Here is a 24,587-nt window from a genome sequence, read left to right as displayed (position 1 = left end):
GGTGTCAGCAAGGTGCCATGAACAAGAGCAAAACAAAGCCCCACTGGACTAAAGCAGAGTCTGTCTGACCCACTACCATCCCCAGCAGTGGCCACAGGGGCTCAGGAGGGCACTTCCTGCAGTTCCGTTCCCCCCCTGCTCCTCCTGTTTCAGTTGGTTTTGCTTTGGGGTTTGGAGAGGCTCCATCCTCCTCTTCTCTCTTTATACATGTGAGGCACATTAGAGCTGAGCCCATGAAACTAGACTCTGTCTTTTAATTCACGCAGATGCCGAGTTTGGCCGGTAGCTAAGGACCAATGGCACATGTAGAAACCAGGGAGCGGGGTCCTGGGAAGGATGTGCGATTTGGCTGTCTGAAAGGAGTGGAGAGGTCAAAGTCAACTGGACCCCCGGTAGTGACAGCACTGCTGTGATGCCTGGAGATGGAAGCAGGTGGATGGGGGTTGAGGTGAGGACTGTATTTTATAGCTGTCTCTGACAGCTGGGAGACAGACACTGGAATGTTGCCTCTGGCTCTGCTCCTGCGCTTTCTGAAGTGTGTTTGGGATTAAAGAGGGTGCTGAAAGAGCAACAGAAATCATTCGAGATTTGGAGAAAATGCATTATGAACATCAGCCTCTTCTCGCCCTCAACAAGTCTGAGCAGTGACAGCGTTAAATGGAGCTACTCTTGTGGCCAGAAACTGAGCACTGAGGAGCTCTGAGCATCACAGAGAAAGGCAGAACAAGGAATTATGATTGTATCAGAAGTTTAAACAAGGGGAATGGAATGACAGCTCAGACACACCTCCTTTCATTGAGGATGGGTGTTCGCTTATTACCTTATCCAGGGAGGGAGCGTGGTTTCCACCATGGAATGTTTTAGACTCAAGTCGAGTGCTTGTCAGGAAAGTGGCATCCCGTTCAAGTACTTGAGTTCAACATGGGAGTCACTGGTTGGACCTGATGGGGCGGTGATGCTGCTGATACAGGGTGATTGTTCGGGCCCTCTTGGCTTTGAATTTGCTGGGCCAGAGCCCTGCTGAGCATGCGCTATGCAGGCAGCTACAGTTTGCTCTCGCTGGTTTCCTCCATTCTCTACTCAAACTTGATTTCATTTGCTCCTTAATGCTGAGAAGTTCCGTACCTCTTTTGCATGTGTTTATTAGGACCTGCCCATCCAACTGGCATGTCTGTCTTTATGCTGGATGAACAGAAGATCTTGCTCCATCCTTTCCAGAAGAACCTTTGCTCTTTGTGGCAGGTTTTCAGTCCTAGATAGAGTTCAAGCCTTCCAGACCCTCATTTTCCAAGTGAGCATGGGTTAGACATGTACCTTGGGTTGTGGTGTTGCAATGAGCCAAGCAGGAAACATTCCCAGGTCTCTGAAGGTAACGGGAATCTCTTTAACCTGTCTTGAGCTCTTCGGTGAGGTCAGCTTGGTCCAACACCTTTGGATGTGTATGGGGAGTTCAGCAGCTGGATGCAGCTGGCTGGTGACTGTGCTCCTCAGCAGCCCCATCCTTGCAGGTGGCCAATAGTAAAGCTGTTGTAGCTCTGGGTGAGAGGAAGGGTTGGCCTGAACCACTCACGTAGAGTTAATCAGGACTTGAGTCTCTTTAAACATTCATTTCAAGCTGTGTTTGGATCAGAGGCAGCTGCTCCTTTGAAAGCACTGGCTGCTGCGACTGGAGGATGGGGCTGCTTGTCACTGCCAGTGCTGCTCGAGGGTTGTACTAAGGGCTCTTGGACCTCTTGTTTGAGCAGCAGTAGCTGGATGGTTTCTTGTCTGGGCAGCAGATGCTGGGGGTGACGCAGCCATCCCCAGCATCCCTCCAGGCTGGCTCACAAGCAGCTGGAAAACCCATGGAGCCAAATGCGTTGCTATCTGCAGCACGTAAGCGCAAGACGGGCTTGTGCGTCGGTGCCTTCCTGCTGCACGCCGAGATCCTCCCTCTGCTCTTTATCTTGTTTCCTTTAGGTGGAGGCAGATCTCCCAGCGTGGCACTCAGCACCATGCGTGGCAGGGCCGCAGCTTTCCTCAGGAGGTGATCTAAGCCCAGGAATTCCTGTTGTGTTGCCAGCACACACAGTGCTTGCTGAGCCAGACCCGGGTTGCCTTTTGCCAACATCCAGTGCACAGAAACCTCACGCTGATTTCTCCTCCATTCAAACACAGAGCAGTGGTTGCCCTGCCCTGGGCTCTGCAGAGCCCTGGACCGTGGTCATAAAGGGAAACAAGTCACAAAAGGGATGTTCAACCCATCCCATGGTCCCTGCATGTGGGGGCTGTGGTTGCTCCCCAGCCCCTGCCTGCAGAGGTGTGAGGGGCTGCGGGTGGGAGCGCTCCTGCTCCAGGCAGTTCCCGGTCAGGGCTGTCCCTTGGCTCTGATCCCTCCTCCCAACAGCATGAGAGCACTGGGGACCTGCTGGAGCGAGTCCAGAGATGCTGCGAGGGCTGGAGCAGCTCTGCTCTGGAGCCAGGCTGAGAGAGCTGGGCTGGGGCAGCCTGGAGAAGAGAAGGCTCCTGAAGGGGAGACCTGAGAGCAGCTCCAGTGCCTGAAGGGGCTGCAGGAAAGCTGGAGAGGGGCTTGGGACAAGGGATGTAGGGACAGGCCAAGGGGAATGGCTTGAACCTGCCAGAGGGGAGACTGAGATGAGCTCTTAGGCAGAAGCTCTTCCCTGTGAGGGTGCTGAGGCGCTGGCACAGGGTGCCCAGAGAAGCTGTGGCTGCCCCATCCCTGGCAGTGTTCAAGGCCAGGTTGGACACAGGGGCTTGGAGCAAGCTGCTCCAGTGGAAGGGGTCCCTGCCCGTGGCAGGGGTTGGAGCTGGAGGAGCTTTAAGGCCCCTTCAACCCAAACTGCTCTGAGGTTCTGTGATGCTGTGGAATTTCACATGCTGCAGGGGACCAGTGGTGTCTGCCCCAGTCCATAGGAAACATTCGCTGCTGAAACCACTGCCGGAGGGGCTGAGCTTTTAACAAGTGACTGAGAACAAAATGTGTATGATTGGAGAAGACCCAACAGAAGCTCAGGGAAAAGTGACCAAGTTCCTTGGGTTTGTTTCGCACACAGCGCCTGTCCCGTAACTTTGTCCCAGTCCTGGTGCCCAGTGCAGGTGCCTGGCTCAGTGCTGCAGCCCTTCAGGCTCCTCTGGGACACTCCTCGTGTGGGTTTGTCCTGTGCCTCTCTCACCTTTGTCTCCTTTCCCTTTACCTCTTTCCTGTTTCTGTTGTTTCCTGAAGGCAGGACCACCAGCCCTGCCGGGATGGGGAGGATCTGGATGTGCTGCCAACTCAGGAGTGTCACAGCAGCCCTCGCTGCATCCCCTCAGCTCCAATCCCAGCATGGCCCCCGTGGGGTGCTGCTGCCAAGCTCTCGTGTCAGGAAGCCTCCCTGCTTGACCTTCACCTCTGTTTACTCTCCCGTTTGTGAGGGATGCAGAGAGCGTGTCCCTGCTCCTGGGCCTTTATGGCAGCAGGGACCTTGCTGCAGGTGCTCTGCGCATGCACGTGTGTGCTGGGAGCGGGCCAGCGTGTTCTGGTGGTCACGGGTTTCCTCGGGGCTCTGCTCGGAGGTGTGAGGGTGACTCCGCAGAGCACAAGCACGTTTTGAGCGCAGGGTGTGTGTTGCAGCTCCTGCCCGTGTTCCAGAGATGGAGCACAGGTTCTGTGCCTGAACCATGGAGCTGCTCCTGGGTACCAGCATCTCCTGCATGTGCTCTGCTCCTGGGAGGGTTTGCACCGGCTGCAGGCGATGGGTACCACTTGCCCTTGTGTGTTCATATCCACCGTGCTCCTGCACCTAAGGGGGACCTTTATTCCCTCATTCCTTGTCTGTGGACCCTTTGCATTGGCATCGGATGGATGGCAAACAGCGAGGAGCCCGTCCTGCCCCGGGGCTCCTCCTTGGTGCCCCTTCTGCCTCTCCTGCTTGGCCTCACCCACCCCTCCACCTGCCCCCTGTGTCTGCCAGCGGTGCTGACCCCGTTGTCGCTGTGATTCCGCACGTGCTGTGCAGGATTGTGCTCGATGCCGTTCCCATTCACAGGCAGCTCCCGTTTTCCAAAGGACACCTTGTGATAAAGGCTCCGTTGGTTTGGCTGCTCCGTCTTTCTGGGGGGGCATCTCAGAGGCTGTTGGTTCATTTGTGCCATACATCTGCCCAGAGCCTCCCATGTGATGTTACGAAATGCGCTCCCTGCAGCCCGCAAGCACATTCATTACCTTTTCAGCTGCTCCTCTTTAATTTCCTTTCAACTCTTTCTCATCGTGTGCTCCTCGATGAAGAATTTTTGGCTTTTTTTGCTCTTAAGGGGTTGTTGAATGTCAGTTCTTTGTTGTCATTATTGCACTTGAATAGGTTGAATATTGAATAGATCTTGTCTGTCACCCTGCTCACTGCTGAGGGTTGAATCTGAAGCTCTATGCTCGTTCTTCCTTCAGGAAGGAGGAATCCATGCTGTAGAAGTGGAGGAGCTGGACCATTTGCTGTCAGGAGTTCCTCTGTTGCGCTCAGAGCTTGCAATGGTAGGGGAGAAATTACCCCTTGTAACTGCAAACCAGAGCGAGCAACTCATCCTGAGTGCTGTTTCCACCCCGCCTGGCTCTGGGACCTGCCCCAGGTCAGGGTGGGCTCTGTGGGTGCAGTGCCATGCTGTGCCATGCCATGCTGTGCCGTGCCATGCTGTGCCGTGCCATGCTGTGTGCCAGAGGAAGGGGCAGGGACCTTCCCTCTGCCTGCAAGTTTGGGATGGGACAAGGCAATTTGGTTCCCTTTAAGTCAGCGTTGATTGGAGTGTCCGGACGCTGGGGTTGGAAGCTTCTCACACCCGAGAACGGCTGTCCCGGGGCTGGGCTCCCCCTGCAGTGGTGGCCGGTGCCCGGCACTGCCCCAGCTCAGCCCCATTTCCCGATGGCCTGGGGCCAGCCCCTGTAGTGCGGGTCCGGCCGGGACCAGCCCCGTGCCGGTGTGGAGCTGCCGGTGCCCAGCTCTGTGATGAATGGAGCAGGGCACAGCCCTGGGGGGCACGGCAGGGGCAGGGAGGGTTCCCTTTGCCCCCAGCACAAACCCAGGGGCACAGAACGGGGCTGAGGGCTGCGGCTTCGGGAGGAAGCGCTGCAGGAGCGGAACGCAGAGTGACGGGGGGAGAAACAAAGCTGGAGGCGAGATGGGTCAAACACAGCCCCGGCTGCTGGGAGGGGACGGGCGGCTGCCATGGGGACAGGCTGTTGTCCACGGCGCTTCCTGCCCTCCGGCACCAATGCGGAGCTGGTGGCTCTGCCAGGGCAGGATCTAGGGCCCCGGCCCGCAGCCAGCCCGGAGCGCAGTGGGAAGCGCAGTGTGGAGGGGATGGGCTGTGGGTATTGGATGAGCGGGGTCCCCGGGAGGAAGGGAAACTGGTTACGGTGCTGGGAAACCTGCTGCGGTCACAGGGTCGGGGGGGGGGGGAATGGCGACTTGCCATGCAGGAGGCAGAGGGACCTTCTCCATTCCTTTTTCCAATGGGAAGACCTCACTGGATGCCTTCAGCTCCTGTCAGGGCTGGTGGTGTTGCTGCTGCCCATCCCTCTGTTGTCTGCACACCTGTGAGGTCCACGGTGGAGAAGGCAAATGACTCTTTACACCCCACTGGGGTTTTTTAAGTGAAGTTTTGCTATTTTACTGTTATTAGGCCATAAAATATTCTTTGATGCTTCTCAACAGCATGATACTGCATGGAGTGTCTGAATTTCCCTGAGCCCCACAAAACACATTTGGGGGGAGGAGGGGGAGAATCTGCTGAGCTCATCCTTCCCTAACCCTTTTTTCCTTCTCTTCCTGTAGCTCACTGACATGGAAGAGGTGGTGACTTTCCCATTTATCCTTCTCCTTGTTCTTACTGTGACAGTTCCCGGGAGGAGCTGTGAGACCCTTGGTGATGCCCAACCCTAATCGCCCTCTGTGTCTCTCCACAGAAGTGTCTACGGTTGAATCCAGATGTTCCCGTGTGGGTTTCCAAGCAGCGCATCCTCTGCACTTTGAACCACAGCCTGAAGGATGTTCTCAACTATGGGCTCTTCCAGCCGGCCTTCAACGGCCGGGCCGGGAAGTTTCTGGATGAGGAGCGCCTGCTGAGGGAGTACCCCCTGAATCCAGACACTCCTGTTCCCTACTTGGAGGTACCCAGCTTTTGCGTGCTTTGCTCTTTAAAATGCATGTCTGTCTATCTATCTATCTATCTATCTATCTATCTATCTATCTATCTATCTATCTATCATCTATCTATCTATCTATCTATCTATCTATCAACATATGGACATATATATTCATGTACATATATGTTTATGTAAGCACGTAGGGCTTCTCTGATGCCTGTAGTCTCTATAGGCACCTCAGATATCAATGCCCACTGTGCTCTCCCCCCGCCTTTTCCCCGTTTCTCTTCCGGGGCTGGGAGCACAGGATCCCGTGTGGGTGTGTGTTTACTCATGGAGAACTCACTGAGGGGAAGCCAAGGCAAATGCTCTGAGTTTTGGTTGCTCGTGACTGCTCGAGAGCTCCACATCATCCGTCACAGCCCCCGGACCAGCCTCCGGCTTTTCTGGCCCTGGTGGGCACAGTTCCTTTCCTTCTAGTGCCCTGGGGCTGCTAGGGGGAATTGCAGGAGAAGGAAAGCCAGTCTCGTAGGTCCAGAGGGAAAATCACAGGGAGGGCTCTGAATGTGAGGCTGAAGGACTTCGATGTTTAACTTACAGTTACCGCAGGGACTGGGACACCACCGTGTGCCCTGTGTGTCCCTGCACGGGCCTCACCGGTGTGATGAGCACAGGGGGTGATCTGTTCTGATTTCTGTTCCAGTTAACTAGAACAGACATTAACTGAATTCGCTCCGTATTTGCAACCACTAATAGGCTTTGTCTTGGGCTGGGATTCAGGTAACCACAGATAGGGGTTTATCCTATGGGGACCTGCAGCACTTCTTGGGCTCCAGTGCCTGTCACTGTGGCCATCTCCACTGGCTGCAATGGGACTCCACTTATCCACACGTGGACTTCTAAACTCAGGGATCTTGTGCTATATTTTGCCCACAAAGTCTCTTTAGGAGGCTTTACGCATTTAAGCTGCACAAGCTCTTATACATTCAAGTGTGAGTGCTGTTATTTCACCTAATCCCGACTAATTTGGGAAGAAAGTGCAGCACAATTTCTGAGCAAACTAACATTTAATGTAGACAAAAACATTTGGAACAACATTAGGAATGCTTGCAAATAAACCTCCGAGGCAGCAAATTCCTCAATGTTCCTTATACAGGGTTTAATGCTTTGGTTTTGTGTAATTCAGCATCATGTCCACACTTGGTGTCTTAGCACACATCTGAATGCAGACTCAACACAGGTATTTGCCGTGTGTCATTTAGATTCTTCATAACTTGCTCAGAATGGCAGTGGAGCACTGGAGAATCCCATTGGAAAACCAAATCCAGAGTCTTGTTTACAAGTCATAAATCCTGTGCTGACACCACTGAGGTGTCCTGAACCAGTGATAAATGAGCCCTCGGGGCTGCAGATGAAGATAATCACATAAGTGAGGGCTTTGGGGACATTGACAAGGAAATGGCATTAACGCAGGTATGTGCAGTAGTTCTCTGGAGAGTTAGGATGCTGGCGCTGCTGTGAGCCAGGGAGAGCTGCAGGGATTCCACATTCCTTTATCAGGATACAGTAGCTGCAGCACAGCGTGTTTGCGAGCAAGGAATGTGCAGCCCAGGGGTCTACCTGCCGTCTGCTGAGATCCAGTCACCCCATGTTTGGGGGTATTGGCTGTATCCCATAATATCTTACTGGGGTTTACCTGCTGTCACTGTGTCCTCCTCAGTGAGGTAGTTACTTCGCTTGCAGGCCAAACACACGTGTGTGTTCTCCCCATCACTTATCATCACACATTCAGTGCACACACCTTGTACATGGGAATGAGACCTGGAAGCTCTTGTGCCTGTTTGTCCTCCCTGCATCAACCTGATCCATGGGCAAAGTAATCTGGGGCTGGGCGTAAAGAGGAGCCACTGGAGGATGCTTCATGGCTGCGCAGGGATGCACAGAGGATCCTGAGACTGGGAGCATCTGCCAAGGCCCAACTGCTGTCTGTACATCAGTGGACAAGACAGCTTTTACCTCAGAATGATTGAAAAAGGAAGAAGTTGTTTGAGAAAACATCTGCCCAGTGCAGTCTGTGATAGACTGAAAATGTGCTGGTGTTTTGCCAGCGTTGAAAAGTAAGTGGGATGAGCTTAGTAACTGCAGTCCAAAGATAACGTGGTGTCAGTCCCAGCTGAACTAATGAGGCGCTGATGGAGGATTAATAGTAACTGCAAATCTCAGAATACAATTCATGCATTGAGGGAAGATCTCGTCGAACAAATCCAATTTCATTCTTTAAGGAACTTGTAATTCTGCTTGATGAAGATAACCAGACAAAGGTGGCAGCAGCTGGGGGCCTTGGTTTTGTTGTACACGATATTCCAGCCCAGGATCAGCACTGTGAACCATCCGTAGGCCAAGTGCCACTGGCCCGGTCGATGGTAGAAAGCAGTTGTCACTGTGGTCACCGCTGCCCAGATTTATTTCTGGTGGGGTTTCCTGGTGTCAAGCTTGATGTGGCTGCCCCAGGGATCTGCTGGTAAAGCCTGATTACACAGGGTTTGGCAGGGAATGTAACAGCGTTGACTGTGCTGCCTGGGTCATTGGCTCAGCATGGGTTCCATCAAAGCATGCTCCAGGTCAGCCAAATGGCAAACATCCAGGGACAAGCACTCCCGGTGTGGAAAACAAAGCTGCCGAAGATTTCTGAGCCCTTTGGCCAAGGAACGTCACGGCAATTCCCGGTGTGGCACAACATGACGTGGTGACCCTTCCGCGTGTCCCCTGGCAAGCGGGGAGCTGTGTTCAGGAGTGGCTGGGGTGGAAGGGGCTGGAGCAGTGTTTGGGAACACCAATGCACTTGAAACAACTTTGGGAAGAGAATGGCACAGAAAGAGCACAGAAATGGTGCGAGGACAGAAGAAAAGATCCCTCAACGAGGGATTGAGAGCTCAGGCAGCTGCAGGGGAGTCACCTCTAGACCTGTGTGAGAGCTGTCCATCCCGTTGTCAGAGAGGTCCCCGTTCACAGGGAAGAGCAGAGCAAAGCCCGCACTGGAAGTTGAAGCCAGGCAGATTGGTATCAGAAACTGGTCCAAATTTCTTTAGTGAGGAAAGCAGTTAACTCCCAGAGCAAATCCTGAGGAGAACAGTGACTGCTGTTCGCAGCTCTGGACCAAATGGCTTCTTTAGGCTGATGTTTGCTCCAGAGCAGGCTGATGCCAAGTGCATTTTGTCCATCTCAGCTCTGCCTTTCTTCCTCTTGCAGTTCCGGTACAAGAGGCGTGTGTACACCCAGGCTCTGCTGGATGACAAGCAGTTTGCCAAGCTCCATACGAAGGTAAGGCTGGAGGCTAGCCTGTAAAGCCCTGGTGACACTTGGTGGCTGGTGGTGGCCTCTTGCAGGGGGGATGCTGGGTTTGGGGACGTTCTGGTCCTCCCTGCTTTGCCAGGCTCCCGAGGGATGATGGTGCTTGCTGAACCTGGGGTGGTGTGGGAGGGAGCACGGGCTGGAGCACCCATTGAGCCGTGGCGGGGTGGGCACACAGGGAGGCACTCGCAAAGCTGGACTGGGCTCTGCGGGAGAGCCGGGAGTCCCTGGGGTGGGGGCAGAGGAACGCGTGGAGGCTGCTGAAGAGGAGCTTTGTTCGCTGGTGTGGAGGAGAGCACAATGTGCACATTGAGAGCGCACCTTCCCCTCCCACCCCCGCGGCTGCAGCATGCCTCTGCTCACACACTGCTCCTGCCTTTCCCCGTGTGTCTGGGTGAGGGTCTCACTGGTGGGACCCACAAGTGAAGTAGAAAGTGCTCTGGGTCTGCTGCAGCTCCCATGTGTCGCAGGCAGCAGCTGAGGTGTGTGTGCAGTGCAGGCACTGGGTGGACCATCCGGGTGTTTGGAGAACAGGAATGGTGCTTTGGGTGCAGGGGTGGGGTGTGCCAAAGCCACCAGCACTGCGGCCAGGGACACCCCGGTTGGCACAGCGGAGGGTCAGGGATGCTCACAGGACTAGGTCTTGAGTGTGTGTTGGCTGGATGCCCTCTCGCATTGCTTCTCCCCTTGCATTGTGGCTCTCTCCAGTGTCATTTCTTGCTTTAGAAACAGAGATCAGTGACTGTGGAGAGGCCTGGAACCATCAGATTTCTGCTGCGACTAATAATTGTGCCTTGTGATGGCAAGTGGCCCTGTGGGGACGCTGCTGGCTCCTGAGAGGCCAGGGCCATGGCAGCTGTGAGGCAGGAGGATGGAGCTGGACTTGGTGGCCACTGCACTGCTGGGTGTCACTGGAACTGCTGGTGGCATGAGGATGCTACAGATCCATCAGACTGGGTGGGGGCAAGGAGCGGTGGTGTGGAGAGGCTGATGTGGTTGGACCTCGTGTGGAGGGCTTGTAAACGTCCAGTGAACAGGTACAGCAGCAAGAGCTGAGCAAGGTGGAGCCACAGAGTGGAGCAGAAAGCAGGAAAACTTCCCAAAGGGCTTTCACCGAAAGGTGAAAATCACTTGGAGAAGGACGTGATCATCAGTGCATCCTAGGAGCTCCCCAGACTGCCTGTGCCCTGCTGTCCCTCCAGCAGGTAAAGGGGTGGTTGAAGTCCCCTGTGAGGACCAGGGCTTGTGAAAAAGAAACCTGGAGAGGGGCTTGGGCCAAGGGCCTGTAGGAACAGGCCAATGGGAATGGCTTGAACCTGCCCGAGGGGAGACTGAGATGAGCTCTTAGGCAGAAGCTCTTCCCTGTGAGGGTGCTGAGGCGCTGGCACAGGGTGCCCAGAGAAGCTGTGGCTGCCCCATCCCTGGCAGTGTTCAAGGGCAGGTTGGACACAGGGGCTTGGAGCAAGCTGCTCCAGTGGAAGGTGTTGGAGCTGGGTGAGCTTTAAGCTCTCTTCCAACACAAACCAGTCTGGATTCTGTGAGAGGTGAAAATCTCCGTGGGAAGCAGCAGATTCTCTGTCTCCGGTTTGCAGAGCTGCAGAAACAAGAAACAAAATGGGTTCAGGTTTGAGTCACAAAGACTGGAGTCACGAGGCTTCCGTCTGGTGGCATAAGAATATCCAGGCAGCAAATCTGGAAAGCTCTCAGCATCTTCCTGGCGCCAGGAAGCGTGAATCATGGTCCTCCTGAGCCCCACCAGCCGCAGCCTGTGGAGGGAGGGCTGGAGGCGCTGGCATTAGGGGGACCCGGGCGGCAGCAGCCAAGGGGTTCCCCACACGTGTGCAGGAGCCGTGAATGTGCTGTATTAAATACTCACTGAACCCAATGCTTTAATTTCCACTTAAAAACCAAATTCCCTTCACGTTGTTCCTTTATTTTAAACCATCCGGCATTGGGCGTGCTCCTGCTTCTGCCTTTGTCTCCATCAGAAGGGGGCTGATGCGTGGCTCCTTTGGCTGGGGTGTCCCCCAGAGCCTGTGGGCTCCGTGGTGCTTTGAGCACAGAGAGGAGGCCTCATCCTGCTGGGGCTGCTCCTTCACATGGGGGTACAAGTGGGAGACGTGTTGGAGTGATGCTGGTGCTGAGCATCGCTGTGATGTACCTGCCCAGCGCAGACTGATGCTGCTGTACTGGGAGAGGGTGGGAGCAGGCGATGTGTGTGCAGGATCCTGGCTCGTGGCTTGAGGGAGGGAGGGGTCAGAATGGAGGGACAAGGTCTCCTCTTTGGGATGGCAGAGAGGAAACGGGCAAGAGACCCTGAGTGAAGAGCATGGTGCTGCTTCTGCCCCTCTGCTGAGCTGCCTCCACTGAGCCCCACTGGGAGAGGGGCTACAGAAGGGCAGAGAATCATCACAGGGTCATGGAAGGTTTGTGTTGGAAGGGAACTTAAAGCTCCTCCAGCTCCAACCCCTGCCACGGGCAGGGACCCCTTCCACTGGAGCAGCTTGCTCCAAGCCCCTGTGTCCAACCTGGCCTTGAACACTGCCAGGGATGGGGCAGCCACAGCTTCTCTGGGCACCCTGTGCCAGCGCCTCAGCGCCCTCACAGGGAAGAGCTTCTGCCTAAGAGCTCAGCTCAGTCCACCCTCCCACCGTGTCACTGACCCATGGAGGGATGCTGTGGGACTGTAGGGCCGGTGGCAGGTTAGGAGCAGGGGCTCATTCCCATGTTGAACATGGTGGGAAGGTGTTTCTGGCTCCTCCATCACTGCAGCCATGACCAGGCCTGTACCCGCTCTCATCAGCTCAGCTGAGCAGCAGTTTCTGCTGCTGTCTGTGGTCAGGGCTGGTGTTTTCCTCTGGGAGCAGATGCACAAGGTAATGCCCCTGCGGCGCGTTCGCTCCACCCCTGAGGCTTCCCTTTTATTTGCAGCGATGCTACTAGCTCGGGCAGGGAGATGCTGTTTTCTGTGAGATGCCATAATTTAAAGGGCTGTGAAGGATGAGCCCAAAAGGCTGGTGAGACCGCTCCTGAGGCCGTGGCATGTGTGAAATCTTTAGGCCTAGGGCTGGTGGCCTCATGCAAATGAGAGCAAAGTATGGAACTGTTCAGAGTTCAGAGCTGGCTTTGGTGGGATGCACTGCTTGAATCTTTTCATGACCCTGAAGTCTGATTCTTTACTGCCACTAAAAGAGAAAAGCCAGACAAATAAACCCCTCCTTTTGTTGAGTGCCAGGGAACGTGTTCTGAGAAGTGAGGAAGCTCATTCTTGTGTGGCTGGCAGTAACAAGTGAGTTGTAAACCCAGTCAGTCAGCCTCAGCCCCTTGTGCCTCCTGGGACCACAGGCTGTGGCAGCTCTTAGGAGTGCTTTTCCCACTGAATTCAGAAGACCATTCAGAAACGGGAGTGCAAAACCTGTGTGTTGGGAAAGGGCAATCCCATTGTGCTGAGACACAAAATCCGTGGCATTTACCAAACGTGCACAAAGGACATTGTGTTACCCAAAGACTGCATGTTCCCACCTTGGAAAGGTGCTGTAGGCGATGGGCAGCATAGAGCCAGTGATCCCTTGTGATGTGAGCTACCCATAGAGGGGAGCAGCACCCTGGTGTGGGCTGGGGTGTGGGCAGGGGCAAGAGGCAGGCTCTGGGTGATGAAGCAACAGGGAAGTGTCACCCTGGTGGACAACACCCGCAGTGTGACTGTCACCAGCTTTCCTGTTGGGGCTGCTGTGTGCAGAGCCGGCGGTGGCCCTGCTCCGGGGGGCAGTGGGATGTGGGGCAAGTCATAGCTCTGAGCTGGGTGGGGGCAGCGAACACCATGACCGTGGCGGTGCAGGGAGGAGGCAGCAGAGGATGGCACAGGCTGGGAAGGCCCTTGGGAAGAGATGGGCTGCTGGAGCTGGATGTGGGAGCAGCCGTGCGTGCTGGCACGGTGTGTGCTGGTGGAGGCAGCGTGTGATGGGGGAATGGAGGGCTGTGCTTCCCAGGCCAGTTTGTGTTAGCAGCGGCTGAAGTTGATCAAGGCTGGGGCAAGGATCCAAGACTTGAGGATGAAACACAGTGGCCTCTTGCTGCTTTGCACTGCCATAGGTGTCATCTGTGTCCTGGGCCCCCCTCTATGGCAAGAAACACACAACCATTGAATCGCAGGGTGGTTTGGGTTGGAAGGGACCTTAAAGCTCCTCCAGTTCCCCCCAATCCAAATAGACGGTTTGACTTTCCTGTGGGATCGATGAGTGTCTGCTTGCTGCTGCCCAGTGGCCTGAGTGGCTCTTGTCACACAGCCGGTGGGAGGGCGAGGACCCCCCGTGCTGGTGTCCTGCCTTCTCCCCATAGTGTCAGGTCTGTGGACTGCAGCAACCGCTGAACGTGGGCCCGAGCTGCGTGTCCGTAGCCGATGGGTAGCTCCAAGCGACGGAAAGGGATGTTTGTTCTGTGTGAACATTAACTGGTTAAACCTCTGGCCTTTATTAATGATTTGTGAAGCACTGCTGTGGATTTGGTCTGAGACCTTGGGAAGCTGCATGAACCTTCTCTGTTCTTCAGCTGGAAATGCAGGGTAGGCATTGATTTCCCCCGAAGGGAAATTCCATGTGCAGACACATTCATGCGTGCCTGGTGCACAGGACGCTGGTGACAAACGAACATCTACACAGGAGAATGCAGCTCCCAGAGCTAGGATGCCTCTCTGCATCCTCCTTTGATCACGTACTTGCTCTCCAGCTTCCTTTCTGAAAGGTGTCATTAAAAGCTGACACAGCGCATCAGCTTCCTGATGCCAAGAAATGCTTTCAGTTCCGTAGCACTGGGAAGCCCAGGAATACATGTGAGCAGAGTGCTGCTGGGTGCTGCTGGGTGGGATGTGTTCCTGGGGATGTGAATGAGAGGCACTGGCAGACCCTCAAGAGCAGAACTTCAGGTTAGTGCCTGGGATGTGTCTGGTGGGAGCATAAAAGCAGAACTGCTCTGAGCCACTATTGCATATGCCAAGGTACAGTGTTGGGCTGTGTCTCGGTCCCTGGAGCCCCCAGGAATCATGGAATCAGTTTGGGTTGGAAGGGACCTTAAAGCTCACCCGGTTCCAACCCCTGCCACGGGCAGGGACCCCTTCCACTGGAGCAGCTTGCTCCAAGCCCCTGTGTCCAACCTGGCCTTGGACACTGCCAGGGATGGGGCAGCCACAGCTTCTCTGGGCACCCTGGGCCAGCGCCTCAGCACCCTCACAGGGAAGAGCTTCTGCCTTATCTCCAACCTGAACTTCCCCTGTTTCAGTTTGAACTCATCACCCATTGTCCTATCACTCCAGTCCCTGATGAAGAGTCCCTCTCCAGCATCCTTGTAGCCCCCTTCAGATACTGGAAGCTGCTCTGAGGTCTCCACACAGCTTCTCTTCTCCAGGCTGAACAGCCCCAATGTTCTCAGCCTGTCCCCATATGGGAGGTGCTCCAGCCCCTGATCACCCTTGCGGCCTCCTCCAGACTTGCTCCAAGCGCTCCAGGTCCTTATGCTGAGGACACCAGCACTGCACACAGTGCTGCAAGTGGGGTCTCAGCAGAGTGCAGTAGAGGGGCAGGATCACCCCCATGACCTGCTGGAGGAGGTGGTCCTTAGTGCCCAGGGACAGCAGTGCAGCAAGGCAAGAGCCAAGAAGAGCAGGGATTTACCAAGACAGCTGATCCCCTGGTGCAAAGCACAGCCCTGCACCCCATCCCAACAGTGCTGCCCATCCCTGGATGCTCACTCGCATGCCTCGGGATGCACCAGCCCCGGCTGGGCCGCCAGGACAGATGCAACACCACCATGGAACAGGGAGCACAAGAACCACCACGCAGGGGGTGAAACAGGTCAGGTCACCCACACAGGAGGTACTGGGAACATCTACACACAGTGTAAATGATTCCCACAGCACCAAACCTCATCACCAGCGCGGCAGAGGATGATGGCCTCAACTGCGGGCACAAGCACTGCTCTTCCAGGGGGTAAAACATTGCCCCAGCCCTCACTGCTCAGGGTCACTTCTCCCTCAGAGCTCTCTCACCTCACAAGTGACTGGAAGAAAAATCCACCTCCTGCTTCGAGTCCCTTCAGCTCGTGCAGGAGAACAGAAGCCCTGCAGGAAGCCACAGCTGCTGCCAGCAATAGCACAGCTGGGATTGACAGCTCCAGCACCCGTCCCCAGGACACCAGCCCAAGATCTCTTCCCATCACCTCACTGTGTAGATTTAACCCTGCTCCTTCCACTCCCGCCTGTCCACACCCCTCAGCTCCTCCCCGCTGCCCTTCAGTGCTTATGTGAACCCATCCCAAGGGATGATGCTTCGAGTGTGGCCCTGCTAAACCCCTGTGGCCAAGAGCAGCAGTGCCAGGGGAGACTGAGCTGAGCTCTTAGGCAGAAGCTCTTCCCTGTGAGGGTGCTGAGGCACTGGCACAGGGTGCCCAGAGAAGCTGTGGCTGCCCCATCCCTGGCAGTGCTCAAGGCCAGGTTGGACACAGGGGCTTGGAGCAAGCTGCTCCAGTGGAAGGGGTCCCTGCCTGTGGCAGGGGTTGGAACTGCGTGAGCTTGAAGGTCCCTTCCAACCCAAACCAGGCTGGGATTCCACGAATTTTGAAGCAGCTTTAAGGTCCCTTCAATCCAAACTGTTCCATGGTTCTAGGAGGAGTGAACCTTGTACCTGAATTGTGTGTCTGGTGCTTTGTGTGTTACCTTTAGTGTCCCCATGGCACCCACATCCTGCAGGTAGCCAGGGTGAGGGGTCAGGGACTGCACGGCTGCAGTGGAATTCATCAGTGCAGGGCTCTGCCTCAGCTCCTGGGCTCTGCTGGGATGGGGCAGTGTGGCACGTACTGCTCAAAGGGCTCTATAATAGTAGATACGTGACCTGGCTGCTCCATAGCATGCCTCTGTAATGTTAGATATGTGACTTGCCTGCTCCATAGCATGGCTCTGTACTGCTGGACCCATGACCTGCTGCTTTATAACACAGCTCCATGGTGCTGACTTGAGAAAAGATGTCTGGTTCTGCAGACTGACCACTCTGAGACTGAATTGGTTTAAGCAGGGTTCACAGCCCAGCATGGATTGGTCTCATTCTTGGAAGTTCCATCTGGGTGGTGTTTTCTGACTGACATCTTACTACAATCTCCTCAGCATGTGAGAGAAATAGCACAGCTGAATGTTGGGGCCAAGCTTTGGGATACGCAGGCTCCTCAGCAGAGCTGCTTCTAGAAGTATGAAGCTTTTCCTCCTAGAAAATGGAATCTTGACGAGATAAAATATGCAAGGTAATATGTGATTGCATTTGGGACAGGAGGCCCCTGAGAAGAACCGGGCAGGTTTCTGCATCCCATTTGGTATTTTCAGATTTATCTTTCTTCTATTTTCCAATCTTCAAAGAGAGATTGGAAGTGAAGCACTTGGGAATTCATTTTTCTCCATAAAAGATAGAATTTTTCTATATCAAATTAGGGGAAAATGTTGAAAATTGTTTTTTTTTCTCTGGGTGAAGTCACTTTGTGCACGCAGTGGCTGCGCAGGGGCTCCGGGAGCCAAAGCAGCTCCTGAGCCTTGGCTGCAGCTCCAAGCCTTTCCACAGACTTCCCTCAGCCCACGGCAGCATCTCTGCTGTGTCAGACCCTGTCCCAAAGCTGCTGCCAGCTCCGAGTTAAATAAACCCAAACCCAGCCAGCTCGCAGGCAAAGGCTGGAAAACCTGCCCGGGGAGAGCGTGAGCTGGGGGTTCGCACACGGTCGGTGGCCAGTGTCTGCCTGGCAGGGCCGCAGCTTCTGGAGTCCAGCAACGCAATGAAGTGATGTGTTCATCAAGTGCAGCTACCCAGGAGGGGAGAAGGGGAAAACCACAACGTGCAGCAGCCAGGCGGGCTCACAGGAGGGTCTCGTGGGCCCTCGGCCCCCTCAGAACACACAGGTTTAGTCTTGGGCAGAAGACAGCAGTGACAGCAAATACAAAGCCCAGTTCCACGCAGCTGGTCAGCAGCTGTACCCATTGCGCTGTACAGCAATGGTCGGTGTGGGAGTAGTTTGGTTTCTCCTGACGTGGTTTAGGTTCAGAAGGCAGGTGGGTGAGAGGCCCGTGAGATGAGTTTGTGACACGACCACTGGACCTGATGCTGCAGCAGGATGCGGGTACAGCTGGGATGCAGCTCAGCACCATCCACAACCAGTGCCACACTGCACCATGGACGAACACACTCCGTTACATGGGTGTTGGTGTGCCTGCTGTGTATGAACTGAAAGTGCTTTAGCAGGGGTTTTGCGCTGGGACAGAGTGGGGTGGCAGTCCCTGATGGTTTCCATGGGGTGATCCTGCATTCCCAGTCTTGAGGAGAGCGATAGGAGGATCATGTCCATTGTATATTCACTGCCCTGGCTCCTGGTGGGTGCTGCCCCATTATTTTTCATAGAATCCCAGCCTGGTTTGGGTTGAAGGGACCTTAAAGCTCCTCCAGCTCCAACCCCTGCCACGGGCAGGGACACCTTCCACTGGAGCAGCTTGGTCCAAGCCCCTGTGTCCAACCTGGCCTTGAGCACTGCCAGGGATGGGGCAGCCACAGCTTCTCTGGGCCTTGGGTCTCCTGAGTAGGGATATTCCTCTGGTGGCTTCTTTCTTCGTGTCAGGCGGTTAACACCGTGTTGTGTGTTTCCCTGGGCTTTCCTGGCTGCAGGCAAACCTGAAGAAGTTCATGGAGTATGTGCAGATGCTGAATGTGGAGAAGGTCTGCAGGCTGCTGGAGAAGGGACTGGACCCCAACTTTCATGATCCGGATACTGGAGGTGAGGCTGGCTTCTACAGAGAGGGGAGGGTGACAGAGGAGGGGTAGGGGAGAAAGGATCTGGGGACACAGTGGGGACTTGGGGGTGACTGTTCTTGAGGGGCTGAACAAATGATGTGTTATGGTCTGCAGTGTAAGGTTTGGAACATAGGGACGTGGGTGGAATTTCTCAGCAGTGTGTCTTCTTATGACGCTGGGTCTTGGGAGCATGAAGTTACAGCAGGCTCTTGGGAGGAGATGGTGTGTGTGGGGAGCACACGGAGCTTGGGAGTACGGCACAAAGTGACAGCTGTGGGGCTGCGCAGCCTTGGCCAGGATTCTGGGGGGATGAGGCTGTCTCTGGGGCAGGGTGGATGCGACTGGCTGCTCGAGGGTCTCTTCATGAAGCCATCAGAAAGCTCAAGAAGTGCTTTGGGGGTCAAGAAAATAAAACCTTGGCCTCTGGTTTCCTCGTTTTACTTTTCTCTGTGTCTGAGCAAAGTTCGCCCCACGAAGCTGGTCACTGGAGCGCCGGCTTCTGGGGTTCCTGCAGGCTCCTGGCTGTGAAGAGTGAGAACGGGACCCCAGCACTGGTAGGGTGGGGAGGAGGGAGCTCTGCCCATCTGCCCTGCTGTGGAGTCTTGTTCTGAGCGAGGGGTTTCTGCTTCTGTTGCTCCTGTTTAAAAGCAATGCCGCTGATCAGTATTTACCATGGAGCTGAGGGGCTGTGTGTGAGCCAGGGGCATGTTTCCAGCCCAGGAGCAGGCTCCAAGCTGGTAATTAATTCTCTGTGTTTGTGGTTCAGTGGGATGATTTCTCAGGCTGTTTCTGGAGCGCCGGCCACCTCTGTACTCGATATTTAGTGTGCCCAGACCATGCCTCAGCCCTGAGGTCAGGCAGCAACGTGTGGTGCTGTTCACAGTTAACCTCTCTTGTCCTCTTGGATAATGCGGCTGCAAACAGGCTCCCTCTGGGAATGGCTCTTGCCAGCTCCTGAGCTGGGAGGTGAAAGCTGGTGCAGCCAAACTCTGGCAAGAGCCATTTGAACAGTGCCCAGGAACACTCACACTGTTCATTTGCTGCTGTAGCTGCTCTGGCTGAACCCACTGGTGTCCTGATGAACAACTGCTCATATGGAAAATAGCTGGTAGCCTGTAAATGTGGTCCCTGTCCACCCCAGAGCATTCCCAAGCAGCTCGGCTCCGTGTGGCTTCCAGTTTTGCCCAAGCCGTTACAAGTATTTTGAGGGATCGGTCCTGAAGGAGATTCTCTGAGCTGATGCAGCTTTCAGAGCACATTCCATTGCAGAGTTCAGTGTGCTGCTTGAAAAGATGCTGTGAGTTTTGGATCTTGTACATTTGAACCCAGGCATCCCTTCACAGGAGGGAAATGGCTCTTAGGAGTATAGTGAGAGACTGTGTGAAGTGTAGAGGGGGAGAAGGAAAAACATGACCCAAACAGTTGCTTGGATCCAGTTCAGAACCAAGGGCAAAACCAGAGTGGATGCGATGAGATGTGAAAACAGTGTTGGAGCAGACGAGGCTTGGACACTTCGCTCTGGACTCCTGGTGCAAGCCCATGTCATTACTGTTTGCTTTACAAGTTTTGTGAACAGGAAAGAACGACATAAACCTGCTGTTCAATATTCAGGGCTCCTGGAATGTGCGACCAGATGGAGCTATTGTCCCATCGACCTGACCCCCTATCCCTCGCAGGATGCTCTTCACCCCCTGTGTGTGTGCTCGCTAAGCAAAGCTAACCATGTTTTCCAGAAAGCCATCAATCCTTCAGGGAACAGGGGATCCGTTTTCCTCCTTCCTCTGGTTAATCACCCTCACTGTTTAAAATTCCCATCTCATTTAAATCTGTGCTTCAGCTTCCAGCTGTCCTTACACTTTATCTTCTAGATTAAAGAGCACTTTAGTACCTGGTGTGTCTTCACATGAAGGTATTTATACGCGGTAATCAAGTCAACCTTCTGTCTTCCTTGCCTTAATTAAAGAGAGGCCAAACTCCTCCAGTCTTGCATTTGAAGGTATTTTCTCCAGCTTTCCCATCATTTCTGTGGTTAAGGTGTCACTATTCCATTCTGAAGAGGTTTTTAACAGCGCAGGTACAAGCCTGTGCCACTCACAGCTCTTCCTGCAGCTCCCTGCTCCCCGCATTTGGGAGGACGGGGGTGAACGTGTGGCTCTGGATGTTACGTCCTGCTAGATGGAGGGGATTTGGGGTTTTCTTCCAGTCCTTCCTCCGCTGTGTCCTACCCCCACCTTAACATGGGGTTACTTGGCCTATGTTGGTTGAAGTGGAACCACAGAGAAGTTCCGTGCTTGGGAACTTCCAGAGCAGGGCAATGGAGCTGGTGCAGGCCCTGGAGCCCAAGTGTGATGGGGAAGGGCTGAGGGACCTGGGGGATTCAGTGTGGAGAAGAGAAGGCTCAGGGGGACCTGATGGCTCCCTACAAGTGCCTGAGAGGAGGATGGAGCCAGGAGGGGCTGGGCTCTGCTCCCAAGGAACAAGAGGAAACGGCCTCAAGCTGCACCAGGGCAGGTTTAGATGGAGCTGAGGAACAATTCCTGCCCCAGAGGGTGCTCAGGCATTGGAACAGGCTGCCCAGGGCAGGGCTGCAGTCACCGTCCCTGCAAGTGTTCACACCCCGTGGAGACGAGGCCTCAGTGCTGTGGGTCAGTGGTGGCCTTGGCAGTGCTGGGAGCGGTTGGACTGGATGAGCTTAAAGGGAATCAATCACTCAGGTTGATCCCATGGTGTGATTTTTTTTCAGAGGTTGTTTTCCTTCCTGCTTGTTCCCAGGTGGATGATGGAAGGGCATCAGCTGCTACTCCCCCAGCATTGCTGACCCACAGTGTAGCCCTCAGGCTGGAGCATTCCACAGAACCCTGACCACAGGGAGCAGTTGCTGCAGCACGTCCCTCCCAGCCTGTAGCATCTCAAATGCATCCTGCTGGGTTTCCATATCTTCTTGTTCCTTAGTGCCCAGCCCTGGTTGCTCCTCGAGCTCTTCCTGTGGCATCTACGGATGTATCAGTGATGTGCATTCACTTCAGGATAATTAGGGTCTCAACAGAGTCAAGTCCAGCACCTGAAGAGCCTCTTCATCACCCTCGTGGTTGCCACATTCCCCAGTGATCGCTCTTAGTGCTGCTCTTCACAGGGATTTTGGATCCCTGGGATGTGTCTGACTGATGTTTTACACCCCCCATTTTAATGCCATGTAGGATGCAGCCAAGCGTGAGCCTTGCATCAGCACAGCTATCTGCATCCGTCAGACTCTTAATTTACCGAGGAAGATCTAGTTACTGTAAAGCCTGATAGAGCAATATTAATAATCTAAGTGTTCTTTATTAAATTCCAAATCAGTTTTCCCAGGGTCAGTGTTACTGTTTGACTTGTAGCTTCATGGATCATTTTACTTGCCCCTTTTTGAACGTTGGCCTGACACTGATTTTCTTCTGGCCTTTTGGAATGCCCAAACCCTTCAAACTCTATGAAAGTTGAACTGTTCTTGCACCAGGAAGATCTTTAGGGAGAAGAGAAGGAGCATGATACCCAGCATTCGCTAGGTGCAAACAATTCATTCCGTCTCGGGTAGCTCATGCCAAAAATCCTTGCTTGGTCATGGGAAGGAAACCAGTTTATTTCCACAGCAGCAAAGGGAAAGTAAGTGATGGGACATTCTGCTGCCTGCATTTATTCGCAGTCAGACACTCCCTGCTGGTGACTGACCGGCTTGCACAGGGCTGGGACATCACTGTGGTATGATCGGATTTAAACTGCTCTCTGATCATCGTTTGCTAGGCCAAAGGTGCATTTCTTCTCTCTGATGTCCTTTGTTCTGTTGTTACTCTTCATTTTCCAATGGCCAGTTCATATTGAGCACTCTCTGTTTATCATGTCCTGTTGTTGGGTTGTCTCTGTCCCCTCACCACTGACCTGTGAGCAGCACGTGCCGTTGGGTGTCTTCTTTGCTTTATGGAGCTGTAGCTCTAGGTCACACTTAAATTGTTCTTTAGGACTTCCCAGTCACCTTATACTTTTAATTTTAAATCTCCTACATTACCTGTGATCGATTTTCTCATCCACTCCCCTTGGTTGATTCCCTTAGGAAGCATCAAATACTCACCTGGCTAGTTGGGACTTCTTTCAGTGTCATTCCTAGTTGACTTGATAGCAGTCAAGTATTTAACAGGTTATTATTCCTTACATTGAGATCCAAAGCAGCATTCCCTTATGTTTCAGTGAAACAGGATCTATAGAAAAGGGTTCTTTTTTCTCCTTTTCAGAAAATGATGTATTTTATGCCTGCTGGATGGGACACCCAGCACTCCCCTTCAAGCTGAAGTTGCCCCAGGAGTGATTTGTGTGACTTGGAGAGGAACACTTTGAAGTTAGTGCTTTTGTTTTTAGGTAGTGATCTGCAGCGTCATCTTATGAAGGACCTTTTCACTTCCTAATCCACAGACATTCAAAGCCCTGCTCTGACTAATCAGTGGCCCTACAAGAGATGATGGGATTGTATTTTAAACTCTCCTCCTTGCCCACTCACGTAGCAGCAAGTGACTGCAACGACACTTTCTCACTCTCGTAACAAGTGCCCGGTATGCTCTAGGCTGGGGTGATTCTCTACAATTGTACTGCCAATTATGGCACCGCGCTTCCAGCAGTAAGAGCAGTTCAGGTCCTCCTTCTTGTTCTCTAGCATTTTGCAATGAGCAAAGAGGAAGACAAAGAATCCTCCTCACAGTCTTTGTCAGATGGATTTAATCACATCTGGCACTGCACTGGGGCTGCGCCTCCCTCTTTGGAACCATTTCATCTGTGTTCTTAGGTTAAGCTCTTCCTGATGGCTCTGCCCATTTCTCAGCCACCATCATTATCTCGTCTCAGAGAAGTGGCGTTCCCTGAGGATCCTCCCGGATGGGCTGGTGTTCCCCAACCCAATGTTCTTGGGTTTGCTCCCATCACGTGGCTGGTGAGTCACTTCCAGTGGGTTTTGCCTGATGCCTCCTCTTGCTTGTAGGACTGACGGGATCTCTGGGATGAGCACATGGACTTTCTGTCCTTCAGCTTTCCTTCATGTCCTCGTGCCCCACTACTAGCAAATTTCTGCCCTTTAATTCCACAGGCTCATCCGGTGCTAAAGACAATTTGTGGGCTCTCTCTCTGTGTTCAGACATGGAACTACAAGCGTGTGGTTCCCCTCCTTTGGCTACCTTTCCAGTCTGGGGTGAAGGGCACCCAGATTGCTTCAGCAGCCAGCTCTGGGGCTCGACTCAGGTGCCTCGACTGGGCATCTCATGCTGAGGAGCCCAAGACCCGAGCATGGACCTGGCAGGGTTGGTGTGGGGCTGGCAGGAGAACTGCCTCTGGCTGTGGCTGCAGGGCCGGGTGGGATCGGATGGGTCCTGGCTGGGGTGGCCAAGTCTGCCTGCTCCAGATGAGCTCAGCTGTGCTCCACCGGGTCATCCACCACCTCTCCACAGGTGTGGTGGGACCTCACATACCACACTTGTGTGTCCAGGCTGAGCCCTGTCTCTTGTGGTTCAGCTCGAGGAAGACAGTCACTGTTTCTTTCTCATGCTTAGAACCGTCTTTCTTGTGATGCCTTTCAACCTGAGCCTCTCATGAATCTTAGTATAAAAAGAGCCGATGGTCTCACTGGAAGCAGATAGAAATCACAAAATAAAAGAGATTTGTCTGTTTTGGGTGACTATTTCACTTTTGGCCATAACAGTAGTGGATGCAGAGACAGACCAGGAAAGCAAACTATGCCAAGCTCCCTTCTCCATCCGTCTTTGATGTTCCCATTTTGTTTTGTTGTGGATGTGGGTGTTTGTGCAGTGACTGTTTGCTCCCCCACTCGGGTTCCTCACAAAGATGCTGATCATGGCTGGTTCTCCTGTTCTGTTGCCCATCTTGATGCTCTGCTCTCCTGCTTTCTCTGTCTCCCCTGTTCCCTGCCTGCAGATCCTTGTCCCTGGGCTACCTCGCGGGCTGGCTCCTGAGCCCAGCTGTCCAGCTCTCCTCCCGTAAGTGTTCATGTCTCAGATGCTGCACAGCGCTGCAATTTGCACTTCTGATTCACATCTGTCATTTACCACCAGCTCACACTTCATACACAGGACTGGTTCTTCCCCTCTGTAGAAAGAGAAGCATAGTGCATCCAGCCTGCCATAGCTCTTCCACTCACGCATAGAGTCATAGAATCATAGAAGGAACCTTAGAGCTCATCCAGTTCCAACCCCCTGCCACGGGCAGGGGCACCTTCCACTAGAGCAGCTTGCTCCAAGCCCCATCCAACCTGGTCTTGTGCAGCTGGAATAGATCCGTGT

The 24,587-nt window shown here is 53.9% G+C and overlaps 1 protein-coding gene across 1 annotated transcript in view; it reads left to right on the top strand.

Annotated features, from left to right (window-relative positions):
- LOC133277041 (SH3 and multiple ankyrin repeat domains protein 3-like) overlaps positions 1-24,587 on the top strand; it is a 302,090-nt gene that overhangs the window by 16,833 nt on the left and 260,670 nt on the right. The window contains 3 exon segments of the mRNA XM_061468551.1: positions 5,936-6,139; positions 9,365-9,436; positions 18,151-18,259. Coding sequence (XP_061324535.1) covers positions 5,936-6,139; positions 9,365-9,436; positions 18,151-18,259 — 385 coding nt within the window.

The sequence above is a fragment of the Pezoporus flaviventris genome, unplaced genomic scaffold, assembly GCF_033815535.1.
Source record: "Pezoporus flaviventris isolate CSIRO_AGI_PZ_B2104156 unplaced genomic scaffold, CSIRO_AGI_Pfla_v1 ptg000049l, whole genome shotgun sequence".
NCBI classification, from domain to species: domain Eukaryota; kingdom Metazoa; phylum Chordata; class Aves; order Psittaciformes; family Psittacidae; genus Pezoporus; species Pezoporus flaviventris.
Note: the sequence above shows the minus strand (reverse complement) of the source record. Positions and strands in the feature narration are given on the sequence as shown.